Raw genomic sequence first — 27422 nt, forward strand, 5'->3', positions numbered from 1 at the left:
CCTGGAGGTTACCCACGTCCACCCTAAAGAAAACCATCAAAAGAGGAGAGGGGGAACTGTACTTATCCTTCCACGCTCCAGACAGAACAGCCTCTGTTCGTGAGGCTATGAGGCGGTCTGCACGCGCTGGCTGGCTAGACTAGGGGGACCACTGGATCTAGATTGCCCAGCCCGGAAGTTGATTGTAGATCTCCCAAGGGAAAACATAAAAGATGCAAGGAAGGAGTAAATTGCTAGGACCAGAGATCCCAGCCGGGAGCCTAGGTCCTTACTCATGACTAGACAGATTAAAACGGATTGCCTAGAGCAGAGAGGGGGGTTATATACCAGCTGAGGAAGGCCCATGGCCATAGCCAGGTGTTTTTTGCTCTGCCTAGTCCTACTTCTGGGGGAGGCAATATAACCCAGTAGTTATGATTTATGGAGCACTGTGTCCGTCAATACGAAAGAGAAAAGAACTGTTTTAACATGAAACCATGCCCAGACATTGCACATTAAAACTATTTAAATGTTCTGAACAAGCAGGAAAAGCACATTAAACTAGCCTTCACTAACGTCTGTATTCGTAGGCATTGTGAAGGAATTAATACTGAAAGATCTCAACACACAATCACAGCTGCTTTCCTCCTCACTTCCTATGGAAGCAGAACCTCAGTATCCTTCCAGCATTCTAATATAAACACACAACATGCTTGCAAGGTATTAGAAACAATCTGAAACCTGACTTTATCATTCTAACCACTTCAATACAGGGCACTTTCACCCCATTCCTGCCCAGGCCAATTATAAGCTTTTAGCACTGTCACAGTTTGAATGACAATTGCGCGGTCATGCAACACTGTACCCAAACTACATTTTTAGCATTTTGTTTAAACAAATAGAGATTTCTTTTGGTGGTATTTAAAGTGGGTTTACACCCCATTCATGAAATTTAACCTGGGCACATATGTCTGTAGTGCTTACTTTTCTCTCTCCAAAGCCCTAAGTCCCGTGTCTTTCTGCTGCTCCGTTCCTCTGTTATCAGCATGATAACTTCTGACAATTTCTCCGACACAGGAGATAAAAGCAGCTAGAAATTTGTGTTGGGGTGGGTGCATAGAGAGATTAGCAGAGGGGTAGTCTATTTATAGAACAATTCTGCATTTATTCTTCCTTCCTCTGCCTATGTGGTGGGTCGGGGGGTGCCTTTTCTCCAATCAGCTGTCACATAGTGTATGCCAAGACTCCACACCCAGTGCTGGAATGGGAAGAACAAAATTCTAACCGTGTTCACAGTGTAGAGAGCTGAAGATAGCAGATATACAAATAAAACTTATTTAGGGAGATTTATTTCATCTCTATCATCTGAGGCTGTTCACTTTACTGGGTATATATTCACATTCACTGTGATTGGCCCAGTCTGTACCATGTGATCCCTGCGACCAATCACAGCTAGCAACACAATTGCACACAATGGATGGCTTGAAAGGAAGCCATTAATTGTTTACAACTGTCGTGTGACCTGCTGTGATTGATCATTGTACCGGCCGGCCCATTAACCAATCATTGGCTGTGTCCAGTGGACACAGTCGGCGACAGATGGCACCACTGCGTGACCCCACATGAGGCGCAATCTGGGACGACGATATAGGACATCCACCCAGATCGTCAAGGTGCCGCCCCCGGCATCATTCGCCTATAGGCTGGGCGGGAACCAGTTAATGAATTACTACACATAACATTCAGCTAGAGGGGTTAGGGGTAGCTTGTTCTAAAGCTCTTTGACTGCCTTGTAGGAATAAGCATGAAATACTTTAATGTCCCTGTACCCAGATTAACTGAGGGGCTGGGCACCATGTGATCACCACAAGGTACGGTTTAAAGGGTAAGTCCCTCCCCTTACAACAGGGAAGGAGAGAGATCCTTTATGTGTTAAGGTGAATAGAATCAATAGATCAGCAGCTGCAGATCCTTTCATTCTGTTTCATTGACACAAGGATTGTTTTTAACCCTTTCATGCACTCCTCTCCCACAAATTAGAGCCCCATGCTATCCCTTTAATGACCTGTATATTAACCCTTTTACCCCCACATCTGAATATTAACCCCTTCATCTCCATGATGCCACTGTATATGGCCTGTACATTAACCCCTTCACTTCATCCTTGCGGTGTATGAACTGTATATTAATGTATCTAGTGGTGAACCATTCTCAGGCTCCATGTTAATCCCCCCAGTACCAGCATGTTTCTTCATTTACAATAAATTGTGGCAAAAATTAGATCACCATGGGGTGTCTACAACTCTAAGAAAAAATATCTGCGCTTACATAAAATAATAGCAGCAACAATGAGTGAGACAAACCCAATAAACTATATCAATAAAAAAATTGTGCTATAAGTCCCAAAACCAAAATATAAATATGTATAAGTAATATGAATAGTCCATAAATTCAGCAAAGTCCAACAACAGTGAACTGAAGATCTCCTTGTATTGCTTCCCACAAAGTGTGACTAGCACTAGAAGTGAAATTCCTCCACAAAGATCAATTGGCCCCTTACCAAAAGGAAGGGACCTGAGGTCCATATCACCTCTGACATAACCCCACCAAGGTCTCTAAGACACAGAAGAAACTCGGATGGGTGATCATAGAAGTAAAATCCACGTGTCCAGTTATAAGGATGACACTCCCCACGAGAAAATCAAAAAACGCCATAGTGTAAAATTGTAATTATTTAATATAAGGGATAAAAGATTGCAGTACAAGGTAATTTGCACATAGAACAAAAAAGCTTGCTGGCTGCCCAAACACGCCCGTCCTTCCGGGATACAATATGCGGTGACGTCAGCATGTTGAGAACCGGCGCGTTTCGTCACAGATAACGTCGTCCTGGGGCGTACGTACCACCTATTGTATCCCGGAAGGACGGGCATGTTTGGGCAGCCAGCAGGGCTTTTGTGTTCTATATGCAAATTACCTTGTACTTCTGTAAGGGCAACCTTTTATCCCTTATATTAAAATCATTACGAATTTACACTATGGAGTTTTTAATGGTTTTCTTGTGGGGAATGACATCCTTATAACTGAAGGTGGACGTGTGGATCTTGCTTTAATGATCACCACTCCAAGTTTCCTCTGTCTTAGAGGCCCTGGCGGGATTATGCCAAAGGTGATATTGACCTCAGGTCCCTTCATTTTGGTAAGAGGTCAATTGATCTTGGTGGAAGAATTTCACTTCTGGTGTTAAATAGTCACACTTTGTGGGAAGGAATACATGGAGATTTTCACTTCACTGGTGTTGGACTTTGTTGAATTTATGGACTATTCATTTCACTTATAATGCATATTTATATTTTATATTTTGGTTTTGAGACTTATAGCACTATTTTTTTTTTTTCATATTGTCTACTACTCTAGTTTTTTTTTTTTAACAGAAAGTAAGGGAAGCAGTTTATTTCCAAAATTTTTGGTCTTTTTTTTTTTTTTATAAAGCGGTCTGCTTTAACATAAGGGCGGCGGGAAAGGCCCCCCGCAGCTTTCCAGTCATTTTCCCGGCTTACCGGACCCATCGGTAGCAGGGAAAACTATCCGGTCAGCTCTCCCCTCAGGCAGGAAGTCAAGTGGGGACAAGATGGCCTTGGAGGACCAGAGCAATGTCATACGCCGCTTCCTAGCAACGGATTTAAAGAGCCCATTTTTTTTTCATCTTTTTGACCCCAGATCTCACATTAAAGAGGTCCTATCATGCTTATTTCTATTACAAGGTAATAGAACTAAAAGTGGTCAAAAAGCAATAATTTGAGCCCTAGACCTCTGTAACTGTAAACTGTAGAAATTTTTAAAGTGTCGCCTTTGAGGATTTTTAAGTACCAATATTTGTCGCCATGTCACGAACGTGCGCAATTTTGAAGCATGACATGTTGGGTATCTATTTACTCAGCATAGCACTATCTCTTTCACAGTATAGCAAAAAAATTGGGCTCACTTTACTGTTTTATTAAAAAAAAAAATTGCATTTGCAAGACCGCTGCGCAAACACGATGGGAGAAAAAAAAATATTGCAACAATCTCCAGTTTATTCTCTAGGGCAGTGATGGCGAACCGTGGCACCCCAGATGTTTTGGAACTACATTTCCCATGATGCTCATGTGGTTGAGAATCATGGGAATTGTAGTTCCAAAACATCTGGGGTGCCAAGGTTCGCCATCATTGCTCTTGGGTCTCTGCAAAAAAAAAAAAAATAAAAAATATTATATATATATATATAAATAAATAAAATGTTTGGGGGTTCTAAATTTTCTAGCAAAAAAAAAAATGATTTTAAGTTGTTAACCGCAAGTGTCAGAAAAAGGCCCGGTCCAGAAGTGGTTAAATAAATAAAAAACAGCTCCAAAAAAAAAAAAAGATATAAAACACATTTAGGTACAGTGTATAGGTTCCCAGAATAAAAAGTGCTCTATGAATGGAGGAGGCACACCTTTCATCCTTCAGTAATCCGCCATTCATAGAATGCTTTTCCTTGAATGTAGCGTGGAGGTAGAAAGGGTGGGCACAGTTGGCACTTGATGAACACCTTCCAAAAGGTGCAGACGCTTGTATTAACCCCCAACAGCATAGAGAGGTCACTGCTGTGGGGGTTTCTGGGAGAAGAGGAGTTCAGATTTAAACAGCAGCCACCTGCACACTCTTCAATCATGGTAAGTACCATCCCTGGTGCCAAACTTCAGCTTCAAGTTCCCTGTGAAGCACCTCCTTTGTCTAGCCCCCCTGTTAACTCCCAAAAGCCCCCCTCAGTCACACTAGTGATGCAGCACAGGCTGATCAGAAAGAATGAACACCCTGCTCCTAGTAAATAAAGTCTATAACCTATTTCATTCAGAATAGGGGCACAGTTAACATTTCTCATTTCATATTGTGCAAAATCCAAAATAAGACCTTTATTAAAATACTCCAAACCTTTTTTACTTAAAAAATGACAAAGACTTAACAATAAACCATTTCTTTATTTTGATATACAATAAATATAACATACAATAGCTATTGTGCAAACAATAAAGCATAAAAAAATTTGCACTAAAAACCATAAGAAATACTTAAGGTGCATTGTCTTTTGCACAGAAAAGCGTTTTGGTGAGAATACCTAAGCATTACCAGAATGTAGGCCAGGAAAAAACAAGTACAAAATTCTGGATCATTCTCTGGTCAAGCAGAAATAGATACAGGCACTATAGAAATACACAAGCATATTAGTCAACCCATCCCTGTAGTGTCATGTCTAAAGCTGGTCATAGATGAATAGAATTTCAAACAAAAATTCTCAAGAAAAGCCTTAAGAAAATTCATACAAAATTTTCAGAACATTCGAAAGTCGCTCAAACTATTTCTTTCAACATTTGATTTTGGAATGAATGAACTTTACCAAACAAACCACATACAGTGTTTGAAAAGTATTAGATCGAGAAAAATATTCCTTCCTGATCCTTCATCATTTCTCAGCACTGCGTTGAAATTGATCATCAATTTGACCCCACTATTAGAAAAATAAATAAACTTTCTTTGAACATTTTTTTCTCCCAAGAATTTTAATTTGATATTCTAGCCATCTATGGCCAGCTTTAGGGATACACTGCCTGCAATTACAATTCAGCCAGTGCCTTACCCATGTTAAATCAGCACAGAACCTTTTATTGTGCAGCGTCAGAAATCACAGTAATGAGTTGGCAACTGTGTACAAGAATTCATAATACACCATCATGGGTGTGGGATGCATAGAATAAAGACAACCCTGAGAACTGAATATAGATAGGCTTTACAAACTCTGCAAAAGTGACTGTAAGAACCAGAGTATCACTCCTGGAGGGACATGAAGTCAAACACTCATGTAGTGAATAATACCAGTTATCTTATAATCAATACAGTAATAACATATACACAATGCTGACCTTTAAAGGCTGACTCCATCTAAAGATATTTTTTGGAGAATAAAGACTCATCACCTCTGCAATGTTGGTCAATCACTAATTTTTAGGTTTTCAAGCATTGCTAGGGATAGAGAAGTGGAAAAGGGATTTTAAAAAATGAAAGAGTATTTAGAAAGAACTTCAGTACTGCTCACAGAAAATACTCCAGCATGATGGAGAGGATCATTCAGTTCTAGAGATGTTTTTACAGTAATCCTTTCATCCTTGTGCACTAGCTAGAAGTACAGTAGTTTTAAATCCAGACATTTTTTGGGTTTTAGTCAAATGTTCTGACTGCATATGGTCGGTTTAGGACTACTGTATTTATATAGGAGGATAGAGCTGAAAACAAGTCTATGAAAATCCAGGTAGTGGTGAGTTTAAAGTACAACTAAAGAGAAAACTTTTTTAAAGTTTTGGACGGAGTGGAGATGGATTAGAATCCCTGTCAGGTTTTATTTTTTGCTGTCTTTACCCCCCCATTAGGGTAATTCACCCTCTCGATTTGTCCCGTTTACCATCATCAGTGAAAGTGAAAAAGGAAAAAAGAGGAGCCCACATTTTGGGCTGTCCCCAGAAAAGGACATTAGGGTAAATCTCTATAAGGGCTTGTTCACACCAGTGGTTGAGGGGCAGTAAAACCTGTGGTTTATGCATTTTTAATACGATGCTTTGCTTCGTTGCAATGGTAGGAATTATACCCTCTATCACTTATGGCAAGTGCAGCGCCTGTGGAACATAAACCATTCTAGTGAGGGGTTCAATGGGTTAAAGCAGGTGGTAAAGAGGGCGATACAGTGGCCCCTCACTGCCTATCAAATGCTCGCTAATCTACATGAATCACTCTTTAAGAGACCAAACAAGCGTTAACAAGCACTAATAATGGTGCCTTGGACTGGGATTCTAACCCTTTCCCATTCAATCTAAAACCAAACTTTTTTACTTTATTAAGTATTTAATATATTAAGTGAAATTTCTATAGAACATAAAAGTAGATGGGGTGCCTCAAGGTTATGTTTTTTTTTTTTTTTTTTAAACAACATTTAATTTAGAAATGCATATGTGTGTGGTGTTAAACCCCCCTGCCTCCACCTGTATTTTGACAAGACTCAAAATTGAATTGGCTGCTCTGTGGGTCAAAAAAGGTAACCCCCCCCCCCTCTCCCACCCAATGAGGCTTTGTGGTGTCATCACAATGGGGGGTTTGTTATGGCTGTCTTTTCTGGGTAATACCGGGTTTCACTTAAGAAGAAGAAAAAAACTGGCATTTACATAAAAAACATTCATTAAAATTTAGAAGACTTGAAAAAACTAAAACCTAACAGTTCTAAGAAATGTGGGAAGAACGGGCTCAGTCACTTCACCAACTTTTTGGGCAGCTAATCCCTTAATACTCTGAATATGTATTTAAGCATTTTTTTTCTTTATCTCTAGTGTTCGATAATACAATTGTTCATCTACAGTACCTAAAACTTTTAATCAGTTGTTTTGGTGCATAGCATTATCTTTTTTACATTGTAGTAATACTACAGGCTAAAATAATCAGTAGCTTTGGATATACAGACAATTGATCTTATATGGAAATATCAACTTTTACTGTAAAGATGGAGCATGGACCCCTACTTAAACCTGAGATTCCCTATTGGTCACTGATTCTGCTAATCATGTTAAAAGACCAAAAAGGGATGCTCTGTAAGTGGACAGAATGGGACCAAGCTTGGCTATTGCAGGAAAAAGTTGATAGTTCCATAATTTCAGCTTTCTAGATCTCTTAGGCCCCTTTTCATTCAGATCAGGTCTAGCTGTCAGTTTTTAAGGTGGACCTGATCAAAAAGTCCATGCAGCCTTATAGACAGGTAGGTGTAAAATGGACTTGTGTCCGTTTAAATCCCCCCAAACTCTGGGTCCAAACAGGTCCCCAAAAAACCTAAAAAAGCAAGGTCCTTTTTCAATTTGGTGGACCGGATTGGAGGTAGCAGATTTAAAAATGGGCAGCCGAGTCCATTTACACCAGGCCGCCCATAGAGCAGTGTGGGCTCTGTCCATGTCTGCTCTGCATAAACTGAGTGAATACGAAAGCGACATTCATCCCGCTCTGATCCAATCAGGGAAACAATCCACAGTAAATTGAGCAAAAAAAGATTTCCCCATTCACACCAGTCTGTTCTTTACTGCTCTAACTTCTGTATATGGGGATCTAACCTCGCTAGGTTCCTGGATTTTGTACATAAAATTGTCCTCCGGCAATAAGGCAAGGATAAGACAAAAGAGAAGACGAAAAAATTAAGTAACTGACACCAGCCAATCAGATGCCATTGTGCATTGCCTACTCTAGAAAGCAGAAAATTATTGCTCTTTAGGCCTGTGGTTAAAGAATTGTAGTGATCTAAACAGTAAAATTTCACATTTACATACAATGGTATCTATAAGGACATGCAGTAATGTACATTGAGCCCTCTAATTTTAACATTTTGAGTTTAGCAATGTTTTCTAGACAAAAAAAGAAAATCTTTAAAAACAAGCGGTTAGCAAAAAGGTTCAAGTTATTCAGTATAAGCTGCAGTATAGTGAAATGTACAAAAATGACAATGTTTCGAATATAAAAAACAGTAATACATGAGCCAGCATAGTTTAGACCCAATTGGTCTTAGAGGTGCTGCACAGCAGCCATTATTATGTATCATTATGTATAGCTTCCTTCTGGAAGTGTAGGAGAAAACATCTAGTGTGTCCAATCTAGAAATACCATAAAGTCAGCCTGATCACTAATACATATTACAAATCTATACACATGAAACATGCTGGAATAAAGTATTAGGTGATGAAGTGGCTGCATGTGGAAAGTTTATTTTGGAAGCTCAAAGGACAGCTAGGATCTTTGCATTCAGTACTTATAGATGTACATACAGAATGAGCGCATTCAGAGAAAACTAGAGAATGGATGAATACGTCCTGAATAACGTCAAGATCAGCCAGGTTGTTTGAACCAGATATAAAGCAAAAATTGGGTACACGTGGCTAGCTTTTTTTTTTTCTTTGTTAAACAAAGAAATGCAAAGAGCTCCAACAATAGGCTAAGATTTGTGACTGTCTGGGGTACTGCCCTGTGTACATTACTCCTAGTCTTACCTAATAGGGAGATGGGTCATATATACATCTAATTTAATTGAACCCCTTCACCAAGCAAGTGGAGCTCACTTCCTAACTAAGTATAAAGAGCAGTGATAAAACCTAATAGAAAATGAAGATTTCACTCTTAGCAGTAAAGGGTAAGGAAACCTATTGGTTGATACTGCTCTGTGAACCATTAAAGGGTCCTTTATGAAATTTAACAAGCCTACTGCAAAATACTCAAGCGTGTCTTTACTATAAGGATTTTGTGATCCAAATTTGCATACTGCTTCTGGCTTCTCTGTACAGTGGGTTTCCTAGTCCAAATGCATGCAACGGTCCCAGTCCCAATACACTTATGTATGATGGCTCTCAGCTCATCACTACACCCAAATGGCTTGCCCATAATACCCGACCAGCAGGTGGTGCTGTAGGAGAAACGTCTACTTTGTATCTGGTCAGCTGTCCAAGAGAAATGGACAGGCAAACACTTGAAAAGCAGACTCCTTGGTTATACTCAAGATTTTCTTCATGTACTGAGAAAAAAACTAGCAACGAATTAATATTCAGCACAGGTCATTGGAAACATTTAACACTGTATTATAAAACGTACAAAGTGCAACAAGAAAAGCTGGAATGATGAATGAATTGCAACCTCTACATTCAGCCATTGATCCAGTTATTTATGGCCAAGTCTAAATTGCCCAGCAGATTCCTTTTACACAGATAGATTGGGTCTAGGCTTTGATCTATAGATCCCCAAAATCTTAAAGGAGCAGATTACCTCCTTTGTCGTACTATATTAGCACCATGCACATAATACAAGTATATTTTAGCAATAAACATTGACTGTGCAATTGCTTAAGCAACAAAGGATCAATCTCTTCTGTTGTGCATCCTTTTTAGACAAAAAAAGCTTCTTCATCCCCTGTTGCTTTGCTGCCACCTGCTGGCACAATATGAAATGAGGTACTGTTACGCCGTGCAATCTTTGGAATGGCACGTAAACGCTCTTCAGCGGGCATCACGTCCAGCTGCTTAGCCCTTTGCTGTGGAGTAGGGAACAATGACCCTTGAAAGATCCTGTAAACATACCTAAAATAAAAAAATATGATGGGAGTAAAAGGTTAACGCACACCTTCAATGATTACACTTATTTTCCCCTCTCCCTCTATCACAACTGTAGATATTTTTTATTTTAGGAAAAGGAAATCATCCCAGTGAGAAACCCAATTGGGACAGAGGCTTTTGGAGGGACCCCAGGGTAGCCTCTTGCCTACTGACTATGAGCCCTGTCAAAAACCAGGGTCCAGGGTCCATAGTGAGTAGGCAAGAGGCTACCCTGCAGTCCTTCCAAATAGCCCCTGTCCCGTTTGGGTCTGCCACAACCCTTTTTATTGATTTAATAGTGTCACTTTCTGATTCTTTGCCTAGGCGAAAACAACGTAGGGTCAGTCACCCACTGCCTCCTGGACGTCTAACTCATGTCCCAGGAGGAAGGATTTCAGTGCAAAGACCCACATGAGCAAGATCTCATACATGCGCAAACAAGCTGCGTCTCTGCAAGACCCATGGGATCTCTCAGAGACCAGCGGCATGTCCATGCATGTGTGAGAATTCACTCATAAGAAAACATGTCAAGTACTGGCTCCTGATATTGGTGATGTGGGCATACAGGAGGCAGTAGTTTGGCCAGCCCTGCATTATCCTTGCCTAGGAGAGAAATTAGGAAGTGCAACTATAAGGAAAAAAAAGATATTTGTGACCCGACAGGCATAGGTCTGTGCATGCGCAAGGACCTGCCTCTCAAACCTGAAATCTTCCCTCCAAAGTGCTAAATTCTGCCACAATGTGTGACTCAACCAACCGTGCTCAAGCGGTCCAGTGTCACCTTTTTTCTTCTCTGTGAGAAGATGAAGGGATCTCCATGTGCAATAATGAATTCTTCAGACTTGCCTCCTTGGGGAGCACTAAGCAGCACAATTCATGCTTGTGCATTGAGTCAGGTGAAATGGGTGTGATTGGACCATTTAAAGTAGTTCTAAAGGCAGAAGGTTTTTGGTAAAAACCTTCAGTATGAAGCTCCCCTCCCCAGCCCCCCTAATAATTACCCGAGCCTTATCGCATTCCAGTGATGTGCATGAGAGCGGTTGCTCTCCCGGGTCCCTACCTCCCGATTGGCTAAGGTCCATTGGCTCCTGCTGCTGTCAACCACAGCTCAAAGACAGGAAGGAGGGAGCAGAACTGAGCCCTGATCTGTGTGACTTCTAGACACACAGGGCGGGACCCGGGAGCGAGCATGCACAAGTGCCCCCATAGCAAGCTTCTTGCTATGGGGGCACTCAGAAGAGGGGGGGCCAGGAGCCTAGAAGAGTAGGATGCACAGAGCAGGTAAGTAAACCATGTTATTTATAATTAAAAAAAAAACTATAATATCCATTTAACACTAACGCAGATGAGAAATACAGGTATATTTTTATGCTGAACATTTCAGGAGCCAACCTATCAATAATGGCAGGTGATGACTAAGAAATTACTGCACTTATAGAAGCATATTATGTATACATACCTTGGTAAAAGTGCAACTACTACAGTCATGATACACACAAGATAGAAGACTGGGTCAGCCATATGAGTGTGCATGATCCAGTATACATTTGCAGGTGGGATACAGTTCACACAAGCTGCAGAAAGAGCCAAGGCGAATACAAAATAGGCGAGAACACTGAGAAACATCACTGTCCAGTGAATCCATGTCTGAAATAAGAAGTAGAATGAAAAGACATTTCATTGAGAAATACATGCTTCATTTTACAGCAATCCGGCAAATTATCAATGTTTACAAGCTAGTTTCACAAAACTTGAGCGAAAAGCGACCAGTAAGACCCCTGCATTTATTTGCTGACAAGCACTGGAAACATAGCTGCTTAAATCTAACTGGCTGCTGTGGACAGTACAGCCTTCACTTACAAGTGTTAGTTCACCTTATATAAAAAAAAACCCAAAATATCCTATGCACTGCATGAACACCATTTCACATTAAACTAATTCAGTTTTACAATAATGCATTTATACTCCACACCTGTAGGCCATTTGTGCACGGAGTGAAGCCTGCCCCAAACGAAGTGTTTTCCCAGCTTTGTTCGGTCCTCTTCTCTAGGACGGACCAGCTATTGGGATGAGGGCCTCCTAGTGGTACAAGAGTGAGCGCTGTTCTTCTGAGCCCCACACATGCATGGTGCTATCTCTTGCCACTGCAGGTGACCTCAGCAGCTGCAACACTCTCTTACTGCAGCCGCTGAGCGAATATGCTCAGTGGAGTGCACAATGTGCATGTGCGGGGCTGGGAAGAAGAAACCCACTTGCTCCTGTACTGCTAGGGGGCGCTCATCCCATTGGCTGGTCTGTCCTAGAGAAGAGGACAGGATGGAGTTGTTAAAACCATCAGAAGCGTTTCACTACATGCACGAATAGCCTACATGTATGGGAGGAACAAAAATGGATATATTAAAAATCAGATATTAGTTTAGAATTATAGAATGGTATTTGTCGACTGCACAGAGTATTTATTTATTTTTTTAAATAAAGGTGAACTAACCCTTTAAGGCCAACTTCAGATGAGATTCTAAACAAAGTTTCACTACGACAGAACTGTTTAAAGTGGAGCTCCACGCTCTTTCAGAAAAAAAGTCAAAGTTAACAGCTACAAATACTGTAGCTGCTGACTTTTAATACTAGGACACTTACCTGTCCTGGAATCCAATGGTGTCTTTATCCTAGCCAATTTTTAAATTGGCTTTACGGTGCTGCCGCCACCACTATTTGTAAGAGAAACTGGCAGTGAAGCCTTGCTGAGCTTTGTGAATGGCCCAGCAGCGGGGGAAGGAGGGGGGCCAAACTTCTGCGGTGAAATCACCAGGAAGTGGGAGCGGTTAACTGTCAAAAGCAGGTACCCGCTCTACTCCCCCTGATGACATCACACGTTGGATGACGAAATGTGTCTGGTCTGTGCTACGCCCTACGTCACTTCCGGTTTCCTGGAACGCAGCCGGAACGCAAACCGGCTGCGGCGCTACTCCGAGCTGTTCCCTGTAAACTAGAATGTAAGTGGCTACATTTTTTATTAAATCATGGAATATACATACTACACCATGAGCTTTCTCTGTTTTCTTATGGCTTAATGGAATTATCGTATATGGCTTGAGTGAAGTACTTAGCGGAATCCATACCAGCCCTTCTCACGCAGTGGAAAAACTCCCGGGTACATAAAGAGAGCGGGGAGACGAGAGTCTGGCCAAACACCGGGAATTTCTTGAAGCTACCACTTACCCATGCTAGACCCCAAGGGGTCATCTGGTAAGTGAGTGGGTCACCTGGTGACGGATTCCTTTTTCCCTCATTTGCATGAAGGATGCATCTTTGCTGAACACTTAGCACTTCAATCACTTTAATTTGCTTGCTGCACATTTGCACCTGCACTTTCAAGATATAAGGACTATAATTTGTATAGGAGTTTATTTATAAAAGGAACATGGTCCATTCACTTAGCAGGAGAATTTTCATTTCAAAAGTACATTTTCCCTTAGCTTAGTGAGGAGGTGAAACTCTGCTCACTTCCATCATCTATTCAAACAAAACAGTTTTTACCCCTTGCGTGTGGATTTGGTATTCTCCGACAGGAATCTTCACCACATTCACTAAGCTAAAAGGAATTATCCCTTGCAAAGAGAAAAGCTTATTTGCCTTCTGTAAATTAACCCTAGCATCTATTGCCTTAAGCAGTTTTTAGTTGCTATGTTGCCGCTCCAACGATCGTGGCTGAGTTTCAGTGGTATTTCAGGCAGTGTCAGGGCGACAGTGATAATAAAAGTTTAACCTGTAGTGTTTCTGCTACTGACGAAGTGCTGCTAGTAACAGATTTTGTTATCTGACAAGCCCCTAAAGACAACACAAGCAGACAGAGTGGCACAATATAATAACAGGGTAGTTAACCATGATGGGTATTGTAGCATGTCTAAGAGAATAGGTATAGTTGTGGCTTTATCCTCATGAGAAACCTTGAAAAATTAATTCTATACTGAACACAATTATAAACGCAACACTTTTGTTTTTGCCCCCATTTTTCATTAACTGAACTCAAAGATCGAAGACTTTTTCTATGTACACAAAAGGCCTATTTTTCTCAAATATTGTTTACAAATTTGTCTAAATCTGTGTTAGTGAGCACTTCTCCTTTGCCAACATAATTCATCCCCCTCACAGGTGTGGCATATCAAGATGCTGAATAGACAGCATGATTATTGCACAGGTGTGCCTTAGGCTGGCCACAATAAAAGGCCACTCTAAAATGTGCAGTTTTATCACACAGCACAATGCCACAGATGTCGCAAGTTTTGAGAGAGCGTGCAATTGGCATGCTGACTGCAGGAATGTCCATCAGAGCTGTTGGCTGTGAATTGAATGTTCATTTCTCTACCATAAGTGGTCTCCAAAGGCGTTTCAGAGAATTTGGCAGTACATCCAACCGGCCTCAGAACAGCAGACCACGTGTAACCACACCAGCCCAGGACCTCCACATGCAGCATCTTCACCTCCAAGATCATCTGAGACCAGCCACCTGGACAGCTGCTGCAACAATCGGTTTTCATAACCAAAATTTCTGCACAAACTGTCAGAAAAGGTCTCAGGGAAGCTCATCTGCATGCTCGTCGTCCTCATCGGGGTCTGGACCTGACTGCAGTTTGTCGTCGTAACAGACTTGAGTGGGCAAATGCTCACATTCGATGGAGTCTGGCACTTTGGAGAGGTGTTCTATTCAAGGATGATTTCCGGTTTTCTTAGATCTTTGCGTTCAGCTCATAAAAAATGGAGGCAAAAACAAGTGTTGCGTTTATCATTTTGTTCAGTATAATATAGACCTTTGCATGTGATGTACCTACACAATAAGCACACATTTTGAGTTTTTAGACCTGTTTACCTTAAATGGTGAAACCTTCTATCCCACCCCTGATACCTCCCGCTGGGACACACTAACCATTTATTTTACACCCCCCCCCCCCCCCCCCACACACACACACACACACTCTCCCTTTTTTCCTATGCCCCTCCTTCTCCCCAGTTATTTTCACATCCACTACCAATGCAAAAACAGACCGTTTGTCCGTTTACATGCATTTTTAGCCTGTTCCTTTTTTTTTTTTTTTAAACTGAAGAAAAATAGGGCTTTCCTTCATAAAAAAATAAAATAAATTATGTATATATATATATATATATATATATATATATATATATATATATATATATATATAATCATTAATGGAGGCAGATGTCAGCGGATGATCATCCGCTTGCCCATAGAAATGCATTGGAACTGTTCTTCCTGGCCTCTCAAAACCGATGGCTGACAAGTCTCTTCAGCATGTACACTGTTCTCACAAGAAATAAACCAATTTACCACAAGGAAACCAATCAACTAGTAAAATTGGCAAAAATGTCACACTAAGAGCTCATTTGTTTTTTGTAAGTAGAGATTATTTTGCACTGGGAGTTTTTGTCCAAAAAAGACAAAAACAAAAAAAGTAAAAAAGTAACAATAACATATCACTAGCGAAATTATAACGTCTCCACCCTGGTTTAAAGTTGAAAGTCTAGCAAGGAAAAAAAAAAAAGACTTTTAATGAAATTTCATTGTAGGAAAAGCATGAAATAGAAATGTTAAAACAGAACAGATGACCTAATGGCTGCAGAACAAGATTTGATATTCTTCCATCAGATGTCTTGCCCAGCCTTCCAGCAGCAGGCTGCATTTTGTATTGACTCACCAGGCTCTTGCTTTCAATTAGAAGGTGTAGCAAAACCACAAACAGCGTTGCTGTTATGATGAAACTCCCAAAAGAAAAGATATCCATATCCGAGCCAAAGTAAGTCTGCAAAAGTAAAGAGGAAAATAACGAATTACTAATGATTTTTATTCAATGTTATGAAGATTTTTTTTTAATGTATACAAATAAATCCCCTATATTCTTCACGGTTTGTATAAAACCTGGGACTTTCTATCTCGCATCTACCGGATGACTGATCCACTGGCCTTTATAGGGTGCTTTTTCGCATGTAATACCAGATGATGCCAGTGTCACAGACTAGCAATACATTTATGTACATTTCATTCATTTTGAATTTGTTACCAAGACTCCCCAAACCAAGGCATGTCCACTGTAATGGACTTTATTAGGATTATGCAGCCTGCTACTGAATAGTGAGTTGGGATGTGATTCACAATCATTCCTTTTTTTTTTATTTACAATACTGCAAAATGGTTTGATGGGACCATAGATATCCTAATAATGGTGAGCAGGGGATTTTTGGGGAAACTGACTCTTCCACTTGTGGGGGTCAAAATGGGGTGTCCAAACTGTCCGCCAACAAGCTTGTTGAACTTTGCAGGCATACAAGTAGTTGAATAAAGTTCTAATGGACAGAAGTACAAAATGCATGCTACTCACAGGCAAAAGGAAGAGGTGACAAGTGAACGTCATCTTTACAATATCCCAGAGAGGCAGTTCTATTATGTGTTCATTACCAACTTCACAACACCAGGACAAAATCAGAGCAACTGTCCATACAAAACAGGGCTAGATCTAGCCTGTCTGATCTGGAGGTTTAGTTAACTGTCCAATCTGGACGTACAGGTGAGAAAAAGTCAGGGGGGGTATAGTTTCTCCTCATTCTCTACATCTCTATGTGGCTGCAAAACAATGCATGTGTAATTAGGCCAGCATTTCGCAACCTTTTTTTTTTTAAGTCATGGCATCCTTTAAAAATATGCAAAATCCAGAGACAGTCTAGTTTTGAACTGTTCTTATTGGGTTTAAGGACACTAGTTGATGATGTTACCCACTACTTGGCATCACAGAGGGGAGTTCCCATTTACATCAGCATTCTCCCTTCACAACAGATTCCACCCAGCACTTCAGAGTAAGCCCCCTTTACATAACTGTCCCCCATTAAATCACCTCCTTGAAATCAGAGTCATCCCCATACCATCAGAGTCACCCTTCCTATTGGAGGTCCCCCTTCACAACAGTTTTCCCCCCCATCATAAAAGTATACCCTCTTCGCATTTTGCAACAGAGTCCCCCATTCCCTCATTACAACATAGCCTCCCCTTCACAAACCGCAAATAATGATGCTGTGCATCCTGGTCCACCCCTCTGCACCATAGAAACATATGATGCCATTTTGTGAATAGGGGCGGGGCACTGTGCAGGCATGCCGACTTGGCACCGCTGCGGCTGTGTATTGCCCCCCCAGCCCTTAACTTCCTAATACCAATGTCACTGGTCCTGGAAGGATACTACTGAAATCTGGAGGGGCAAAGCCCACCCCAGCACCCCCCAAGATTAGACCCAGATACAAAATCATCATGGTATCATCTTTCTGATACAATCATTTTTATTTTTGCACTCAAAAATGACAGTACAGCTGAACACCTACGGAGGGGATACACAACAACAAGAATCGAGTCATAGAAACACAAGTGAAATCTTGTGGCGCTAAATATTTTGGTAGTATGAAAATTTTATTGGATGACCGTACCGTAGGAGCTGTGGATTTGCGTAAGTTACCCAAGCCCGCAGGCATCGGGATCATGATATCATCTTTGAAATTAAATCTGATTGCTCTATTTATACTTCACTCCTCATAAACTAGCCTGCCAAGCTAAAGTAATATAAATAAGCGTGTATGACAGAAAAGAAATTAAAAAAAAAGTTCTACAAATAAATAATCTGTAATCTACTTACAAAGTAAGGAATGAAGAAACATGCCAAGCTTTGGTAGAAAGCATCCACTATGGTGACCCAGAATGTTGATTGCTGGTAAGCCTAGATGAGAAAAATAAAAATGACAGGCGTAAAATTACAATATAGGGTAAAACCAGTTAACATTTTTTTCTCTTAACTGTCCCACCCCATATCCAATGACATTACCAGAGCTGCTCTTCCCCTTTCTTCTCCATTTAGCAGCTAATGCAGATGCTCACACCATCAGCTTTGAAATTTAATTCAGCTTGATGTGAATTTAAAGTTTAAATCCAGCTACATAAAGTTTTGGAGAGAATTGAGGTCATTATGTTTTTTCAAAGATGTGTCCCCACTGAAATTTCCCGCACTACTCGGTATGACACGTATAACCTGGTATAACCTGGAGACCAGGACAGCAACAAAAATTTTCGCTTGATCTAATAAATGTTCCAGTGAATGAAGTGATTGTGATTTATAAATACAGTAAAATACTCACTGATTACAGTGAATTTTAAGTGAATGTTACATTTGACCACGATAAATATTCCCATGGAACAAATAAGAAGAAATCAAAACCCTTTGTCAACAAATCTTTAAAAGTTATCGGGTTAGGACAATAATATGAGAGGACATAAGGTCCCAGCTGCTCTCACCTCTGATATTTGTCCTGATTTGTAGAGCACTGGAAGCAAAATAAGGGTTTCTGCAGATAAATCTTTATCGAGAATTCCGTAAATTATAGGCGGCACAGATGTGAAGATCAGGTTAAACAAAATTAGCATCCAAAAATCTGTCATAGCTGTTCCTGAGAAACCACAGAAGAACTGGTACCAGAAAAGAAGATTCACAAACATCTGGAGGGAGAAAACCACAACGTAAAATGCACCAGATTTCCCTTTCCTGTATACTGCGTAATGTGTTTGTAACAAATGTGCTATTGTCATCATAGTCTTCAAAATACCCAGGAGCAAAGCTTGTGGGCAGTGCACAAAAACAAAGCATGGGGGTAACCAAGCATGCATGCAAATATCAATAACTATACTCTAATGCTAACCTAAATATATGTTTAAAAGTCTTTCGGAGATTGATAAAAAGGAACAGAAGGATTGACATACACACCTTTAGAAAAGAAATGCAGATCTCTCCATGCCTAGGCATTTGATGATGTGATCAGGCAACATTAACTTTTTTTTCTGACAGGGATAATTAAATCACATAACCAAATGCCTAGACACTGGGCACAGAAAGGAGCCTGCACAAGGATTCAGAAAAGGCAACCATTTCTGCCCTTCTATTACCGAATCAGCAAGGTAGTTATTATAGCTTCATATCAACTTTGGAATATAGCACTGTATAAAATTCAATACACAGTTAAATGCAGGGCTTTTCTTTTAGCGGGAGCGCAGAGGAACACTGTTCTGGTTCCCCCAGTGCTAAATGTATGTAATAGCAAGGGGTGTGGGATGTGCTGGGGGACTTATGTTGCTGGCTGCTGGAGGGTCTATTGATGCTGGCTGCTGGGATAACTGTTGTTGCTGGGGTGGATCTATTGTTCCCAGTTGTGGAATTTTGTTGTGGGTGGTCCATTGTTTCTGGGTGGGTCTATTGTTGCTGGCTGCAGAGGATCTATTTAACCACTTGCCGACTGCCGCACGACTATTTACGTCGGCAGTCAGCCCCTCACAGGCAAAGTGACGTAGATCTACGTCGCTAGCCTGCGAGGGTCTAGGGAGTGAGCGCGCGCCCCCGGAGGCGCGCTCCCGCGTGGTCACGGACCCCCCCCGCGCGTGTGACCGGCGGACCCGATGTCTGCCGGTCACTCGGCGATCGTCGCTGCAGAGGGAGAAAGTCAGGTGGCTAGTGTAAACAAGCCGCCTGTCATTCTCCCCTGTGTAGAAACACTGATCATATGGTTCTACTATGTAGGACCGTTGATCATTGTTCCTACAACCCAAGCCACAGCCAATCACAGTTAGAATCACGCCCCTAGGGACACACACAGCCCCTCCCTCTCAAAAAAAGTTAACCCCTTCACTGCCAGTGTAATTTTACAGTAACAGTGCATTTGTATAGCACTGATTACTGTAGAAATGTCACTGGTAACCCCAAAAGTGTCAAAAATGTCAGTCAAGGGTCCGATCTGTCCGCCGCAATTTCGCAGTACCGCAAAAAAAAAAAAAAAAAAAAAAATATCGCAGATCGCCGCCATTACGCGTTAAAAAAAAAACAGAAATGACAAAAATCTTTCCCTTTGTTAGTAAACGCGATAACTTTTGCGCAAACCAATTAAAATACGCTTTTTGCGATTTTTTTCACCAAACATATGTAGCATAAAACAAATTGGCCAAAAATGTTAAAAAATTTTGATTTTTACATTTTTTTGGGGAATTTCATATAAAAAAATGTGAAAAATATTGCTATTTTTGCAAAATTTACGCTTTTTTTTGTTTATAGCGCATGATCAAAAAAAAAAAAAAAAATCGCACAGGTGATCAAATACCACCAAAAGAAAGCTCTGTTAGTGGGAAAGAAAGGACGTCAAATTCATTTAGGTACAGCGTCGCACGACCGCGCAATTGTCCGTTAAAGTCACGCAGTGCCGAATCGCAAAATAGGCCCTGGTCAGGAAGGGGGTAAAATCTTCCGGGGCTTAAGTGGTTAACTGCTTTTCTTGCTATAATTAAATTACATACAGAATATTTAGCACCACAAAATACCTGGTTCTGTATTCTCTAAAAGGGGAGGTACTGGGAGATGGGTAGGGGGTGGAACCCAAGGACGGTACTCAGAGATGGGTAGGAGGTGGAGACAAGGGGCGACTCAGAAGGGGGGAGTTCCTGCACCTATTTTCTGGTCAGTAAATGTGGATAGATTAGCAATAACTATAGTAAAACAAACAATCTTGTTAAAAAGATAGCAAATGCGCTTGTATTCCCCGATTAGTAAAATCACTGTGCTATTTTGAGGTGAATATTCCATACACTTTAATGTGTATATACTTTGCTCTCTGCAGCATCATTTACAATAAAAATTCCCGTTTCCAAATTTGTAATCAGACATTACAGGATCTCACTATTAAAATTCTTATTTCACATTATTGTAGGTATAGGAATTTAGAGAGACTCTTCCAACAGCAGTATGTGGACTAAGACTTCAAAGCAGAATGAAGATTATCCAGCCGGCACTGGGACCTCAAGTACTAATTTGTAAACACTAAAGTCAGTGAGCTCACTGTCTCCAGCTTGGCTGTCTACAGATTGGAGGGGATCTGATCTCGTTTTTTTTTTTTAACACTGGCCAAACTTCAGACAGTTTTGAACATTTAAAATATCCATATAAAAATGGATTTTTGTAAAATCTTACCGTAAAATCCTTTTCTCTTAGCTCATCGACAGACGTAGTCCTCGGTGATACACCACCTTCGGGTTATGTTACCTCCGCAGGAGCAGGACTAGACAGGAAATTAAAAAGCTCTGGCCACACCCTAGGGGCAGTCCCAGAGGGTATATCCTCTCTCTCTCTGCCTCAGCAAATCAGTTATGTGAAAAAGCAGTGCTTAGAGAATTTAACCCAACCCAACTCCAAAACAGAGGGGCGGGGACTACGTCTGTCGATGAGCTAAGAGAAAAGGATTTTACGGTAAGATTTTACAAAAATCCATTTTTCTCTAGCGCTCATCGACAGACGTAGTCCTCGGTGATACACCACCTTCGGGACGTCCCAGAGCAGTATCACAACTGAGGGGTGGGAAAATGGAATCAAATCCCAATCTAGAAGGCCCAACCGGTGCCAACTAGAAGTTTACAATGCTCATCCTTAATGATGAGACTCAACCAAAAAAAAGAGAAAACAATTTTTTTTTTTTTTTTTTTCAAACAGAAAAAAACCCTCGAGGTAGACCACCGGTCTCCTCAAATTGCGGCCTGCAAAACCTTGCGGCCAAATGAGGCATCCGCCGATGCCGTCACATCAATTTTATAGAATTTTGTAAAGGTATGTACCGACGACCAGGTGGCCGCCTTACATACCTGGACCACTGACGCCTGATGGCGAAAGGCCAAGGAAGTACTGAGCGCTCGAGTGGAGTGCGCCCTAACAGGGAACGGAGGACTCTGACCCTTAATAGAATAAGCCTGTACCACCGTTTGTCTAATCCATTTGGCAATGGTCGCGGCAGATGCAGGCAAACCCTTTCTGGGGCCATCCGTGATCACAAAAAGTGAATCCGTCTTACGGAATGATTCCGTAGCTTTCAGGTATACCCTGATTGCCTGAACCACATCTAAGGAATGCAACGCATGTTCCCGATGATGCTTGGGCTGAGGACACAAGGAAGGTAGTACAATATCTTCATTCAGATGAAAATCTGAAACCACCTTGGGAAGAAAAGATGGCTTAGGATGAAGTACTACCTTATCCCTATGAATCACTAGGTATGGTGACTGGCATGATAATGCAGCCAGTTCTGACACCCTGCGAGCAGAAGTAATAGCCACCAAGAAGGCCACCTTCTGGGATAGAGTAAGCAAGGGAATCTCCCTGATGTTTTCAAAAGGAGGTTTCTGTAGAACCGACAAAACCAAATTAAGATCCCAGGGCGGTAAGGGCGCGCGGACTGGAGGAGCCAGGTGCCGCACCCCCTGGATGAAATTCCGCACCAAGGATTTGGTAGCTAAAGGCTTCTGAAAGAAGATTGCTAATGCTGAAACTTGACCCTTGATGGTGCTCAAGGCTAGCTTCTGCTCAACCCCTTGTTGCAAAAAAGCCAATATTCGAGTCACCGAATAGGTACGTGGAGGAAATCCTAAAGATTCGCACCACGCAATATAAGTCTTCCATGTGTGATAATAGACTTTGCTGGAAGTCGCTTTCCTTGCTTTAATAAGGGTAGGAATGACTGAAGTAGACAAACCTCTGTCCTTCAGTACTTGGGTCTCAATGGCCAGGCCATTAAAACCAGCGACTGTAAAGCACGAAGGTAAATTGGTCCTTGAGACCACAGACACTCCCTGAGACGAAGTTCCCACGGAACGTCTGCGACTAACATGTCCAAGTCGGCCAGGCCGGCTTGAGGAGGCCAGCCTAGAATTTCTAGGACCACTGGCGCTGATTGGATCTGAACCAGGCGTCCCTAGAGCTATCTGGCCCCGACCATCCGAGAAAGTCTGGTCGTTTTCTGTTCCCACACATTTATCAGATGCCTGATAGTTATCAGGAAAAGTGATCTTTTCTGGTTGAACCTCAGGGACCGAAGTCACCCGACTAGAGGCTGCTTGGCCTATCTGGTCAACCAGATCCGATTCCTGTGAGGTATCGGGACTAATCTTAGGAAAAGGTAGAGGAAAAAATCTTTTCAGGGAACGGTAACTACCGCTTCCTGTGGTACTTAAATGTTGGAAGGGAAGAATCGCACCGGTAGTAGTGGTTGATGCTCGATCTAATGTCCTGAATACCGGTGAAAACGTCCCCCCACCCTGAAACCGGGTGGGGGCGCACCTTCAGGCTGTGTACTCCTTTGCTTCGGGTTTGGCTGGGTTGGTCCCCTTCTTGAACCCTCCTGGAGGAGTCTTGCCTTTCCCGCTAGTACCAGCCGGGCGCCCTTTATGGGCGGTAAAGAAAGGTCCTCGCTTGTTGCGAGGTCCCTTAGCTTTTGCAGCCTGTGGCAAAAAAGTGCTCTTGCCCCCAGTGGCATCCTTAATGATTTCATCTAGGTTGGCTCCAAATAGACGATTCCCCTGAAAGGGGAGATTGGTCAAGGTCTTTTTGGAACCTAGGTCAGCTGACCAGCATTTTAACCACAGCACACGTCTGAGGATCACTGCTAACTTAGATGCATGCCCTAATAGGGGAGTAGTGTCCAAGGCTGCGTCACAGATAAACCGTAGCCCTTGTATGATCTGTTCCATCAAATCAGATGTCTCCTGGGGAATATCTTTTCCCCTAAGATCTTGGCGTACCATCTTCGCCCATTCCGTAAGTGTCTGGGAAACTAGACCAATAACGATTACTGGTCTAAATGCTGACCCTATCAGAGAAAAGATAGTGCGGGACTCTGCTTCTATCTTTCGATCCACCGGATCCTTAAAGGACGAAGTGTCCTCCACTGGAATAACCGTGGCTTTATTCAGCCTGGAAATAGGCGGATCCACGACTGGTGGTACCGTCCATTTCTTAATGATGGATTCCTCAAACGGATAGCGTCTAGCAATACGCTTGGAAATAGTAAAGGTACGTTTAGAATGCTCCCATTCTCCTTTAATCTGATTACCAAAACATTTAGGTACAGGAAAAGCCTTCGCCGCACAACTAGTGCGTCCACCAATGCTTCTTCCTGAATTATAGCAAGAGAAGAAGCGTCCTCCTCACTGTCTGAGGGGGCTTTACCTGGGATAACAGCCCTTGCAGAGGAACCTGCAACTGCCGTGACCATCTCTGAATCTGAGTCAGAGGTGTCAGATGGTATAGGGGTAGGCGGGGGTCGCTTCCTTGACCCCCGTCCCTGACAGGCCGCCTCCACCCGAGCCACCATAGACTCCAAAATTGCTGTAAATGACTCTATACTCTGTGCACCGGCGGGTCCCGAGGCCCCCTCGAGGGAAACAGGTGGGGGAATATGTGTGGCAGGGTCCATAATAACTCCAGTTACTTCCTGGATAATATAATTCAAAAGTAAAGAAAAAAACTTTTTTTTTTTTTTTTTTTTTGACCCCCAGCGCCACAAAAAAGCCCCTTAGTGTTACCTGCTTAGGGATCCCTATCGATCGAGAGAGAGAGAGATAGACCCCCAGGCTCACCACTTGATGCCCAGAGTTAAACTGCAACAGCTTACAGCGCTGTCTTGACAAACAGGAAGTCTTTTGGCTGGCTGCCCAGGAAGAAAGGAGGCGGCTCCGCCCCTCTGCACGCCTTCCGGCGCCTCCCCCAAGCTCCACGAGGTGTAGGATCACCTCAAACATGGCCGCCCCCATGCTGGAGACACGAGGCTAAGCTAAAATGGCGGCTCGTGCGATCCTGCAAGAAAAAATGGCGGCGGCCTGCTGAATGTCGGTGTGCTGCACACAACACTGTCTCTGCCTGGGGATATGGCGTGGTTGGCGGTATCGGCCCCTGGCGGACCGCATGGCCGTTCGGGAGGCCTGCTAATAGCTGGAGATCTGATTTGGAAGGCAGTCTACATGTCCGTGGCTTCTGACTGGTAGGTAGCTTATACTTAACCCATAAGATTCCCAGAATGCCACAGATTACATCTTTTAAACATGTATACAATAGATTGTTAGCTCCCAAACCAAGCCTCCTGGCTTTTTGTACACAAAAAATCACACTCAAAGTAGGAGGATCTGTGACATGTTATAGGATAGAAAGGACTCTTTCTTACCATACCGAGAGGGGCCCGCGTTCACCACAAAACCCGTCAGAGGGAAAGGGGGAACATACTACTCACCATACCGGAACCAGGCGGGCACCAACTCCTGACAGTACCCCTCTCCACCGGGGCGGGAGGGCTGTCGACCGATACGAACGCCGTGACTCATGGTCTTTGGCGTTTCAGCGAGACGTTTAACTCGCGGGTTTAGTCCTTTTAATGGGACTTTGTCGCGGCCGACCCAGTGCGGAGCTATGGCCTGCACGCGCTCGTAGGCTGAACTGGGGTGACCACCGGATCACAACATCCAGCCCGTCGCCCAGTTCAGCTTTCTTGCTTGAAGATCTCACAGGAACACTGGAGAAAAAGCTGTCTAAAAAAATCCTTTAAGAAAAAATTCTTGCCAGGACCTAAGATCCCAGCAAGGTGTCTAGGTCCTTACTCCTAACTAGACAGAAAATAACTGATTTGCTGAGGCAGAGAGAGAGAGGATATACCCTCTGGGACTGCCCCTAGGGTGTGGCCAGAGCTTTTTAATTTCCTGTCTAGTCCTGCTCCTGCGGAGGTAACATAACCCGAAGGTGGTGTATCACCGAGGACTACGTCTGTCGATGAGCGCTAGAGAAATACAGATTTCGTTTGCTAAAGAGGTCCCTCGAATCCACGTACACTTGTTTAATCTCAAAGCCCAGATGAAGGGGGCGAAATACTGTACATTGGTTGTGGTTTTTTTTTTTCCCCGCCTTTTGCAGAAGAACCAATAAAGCATTTTGTGCGCTTTACCTTGGCACTGTTGTTGCATTCTGTAATTCAAGGCAGAATGAGTCGTTTTCACCCATAACTTCAAAAATAGGATTTTTGACTTGACGTAAAAACTCGGAGTAAATTTGCAAGACAGACATAGGAGAAGCAGTCCGGTACATAGGATTTTGCAGTTGCTTTCAGGAGATTGAACATCCTCTAAGGGTGTCAAGCCCAGTTCTACCTCTGTTACTCCCAGCATGCCTGAGTTTTAGAATACGCAATAATAATAGCGGATCATAAGAAAAACAGAAGGAAGAGACCTGTGTCCCAAATATACTCCAAGGAAAGGATTTTTATTCAAAAATCCTATTTTTTTAAAATCATACATTGTGGGACACGAGAAAAAAATTGGGTACATAGGGACGTTTAAAAGAAGTTCAACTGAGGGGTGGAAGACATAACAAATGAAGGCTAAACGGCTTATGAAAGCAAAAGATTACCAGAAGAGGCTCAACAGATTTGGGAAGCCACCTGAAGAACCCTATGACTGAAGCTGGCATCAGTGGAGACCTGGACATCCATCTGGCAAAACTTAAAGTGGTTCTAAAGCTAAAACATTTTTTACATTCATGCATTCCCTTTGACGGTCTGACATTGAGGGTGTGAGCGCAAACATTAAAATAATGAACATATCTGATTATATGCTACTCCACTGCTATCTATGATATGATAGTCCAAAGACATAGTTGTCCTGCCCCATGCAGGCAAAATATTTAGTTGTAATGGCCTGGAGTGGAATTGGGAAGATGGAACTGCCTTAAAGGAGGTCACTATTAGGCCCTTGTGACCCACCAAACTAGGGCAAGCTTGGTTTTGCAGGTCAGGCGGACATGATGGTCCAGAGACTGAGCTCCCACCTTATGCAGCCAGAATTTTAAGTTACAAAAGTCTAGAGTGGAACTGGGCATACAAAACTAATGCAAAATTAGAGGGATGGATGACTCCCGGACTGGTGATTTTGAACATGGGACTAAAGGAGCTGTAGTTTGTCCTAAGTGAGACAAACCTTGGACAGAGTTGTATGCAGGATCAGGCACAGATACTCCAAGCAATGAGATGGTCCCAGAGCAGATTTCTGGAGATTCGTGATCCCCCTGAAACTCCAACTGGTCTGAACAACCTGTCGAATTTATGGGTGACAGAGACTAACCTGACTGTTCTTGCAGATGGTGACCATCCAGATATCTCACCATGGGAATGCCCTGGCAGCAAAGCAAGGCAAGGCAAGGACCAGAACTAGCACCTTGGTGAAAACCCACGGTGCAATTGACAAACCAAAAGGGAAGGATGACAAACTGGTAATTTTGTGAGTCCACAGCAAAACTGGAAACATTTGAGCCAGAAGGTCCTCTGCATATGTACCAAAAGAAGGACCATTCTAGAAATTTGATGAAGAATATCTGC

General features: G+C 42.4%; 1 protein-coding gene across 1 annotated transcript in view; it reads right to left on the reverse strand.

Annotated features, from left to right (window-relative positions):
- Positions 1 to 9952: 9952 nt before the first annotated feature.
- Positions 9953 to 27422, reverse strand: part of ATP10D (ATPase phospholipid transporting 10D (putative)) — a gene marked incomplete at its 3' end in the record, with an annotated part of 176005 nt that continues 158535 nt past the window's right edge. The window contains exons 19-23 of the mRNA XM_082252624.1: positions 18505 to 18705; positions 17852 to 17932; positions 15872 to 15976; positions 11620 to 11807; positions 9953 to 10145 (exon numbers count right to left, since the gene is read on the reverse strand). Of these exons, the coding sequence (XP_082108750.1) occupies positions 9953 to 10145; positions 11620 to 11807; positions 15872 to 15976; positions 17852 to 17932; positions 18505 to 18705 (768 nt within the window). The remainder of the gene's footprint in view (positions 10146 to 11619; positions 11808 to 15871; positions 15977 to 17851; positions 17933 to 18504; positions 18706 to 27422) is intronic.

The sequence above is a fragment of the Pelophylax lessonae genome, assembly GCF_965119305.1.
Source record: "Pelophylax lessonae genome assembly, chromosome: 1".
NCBI lineage: Eukaryota > Metazoa > Chordata > Amphibia > Anura > Ranidae > Pelophylax > Pelophylax lessonae.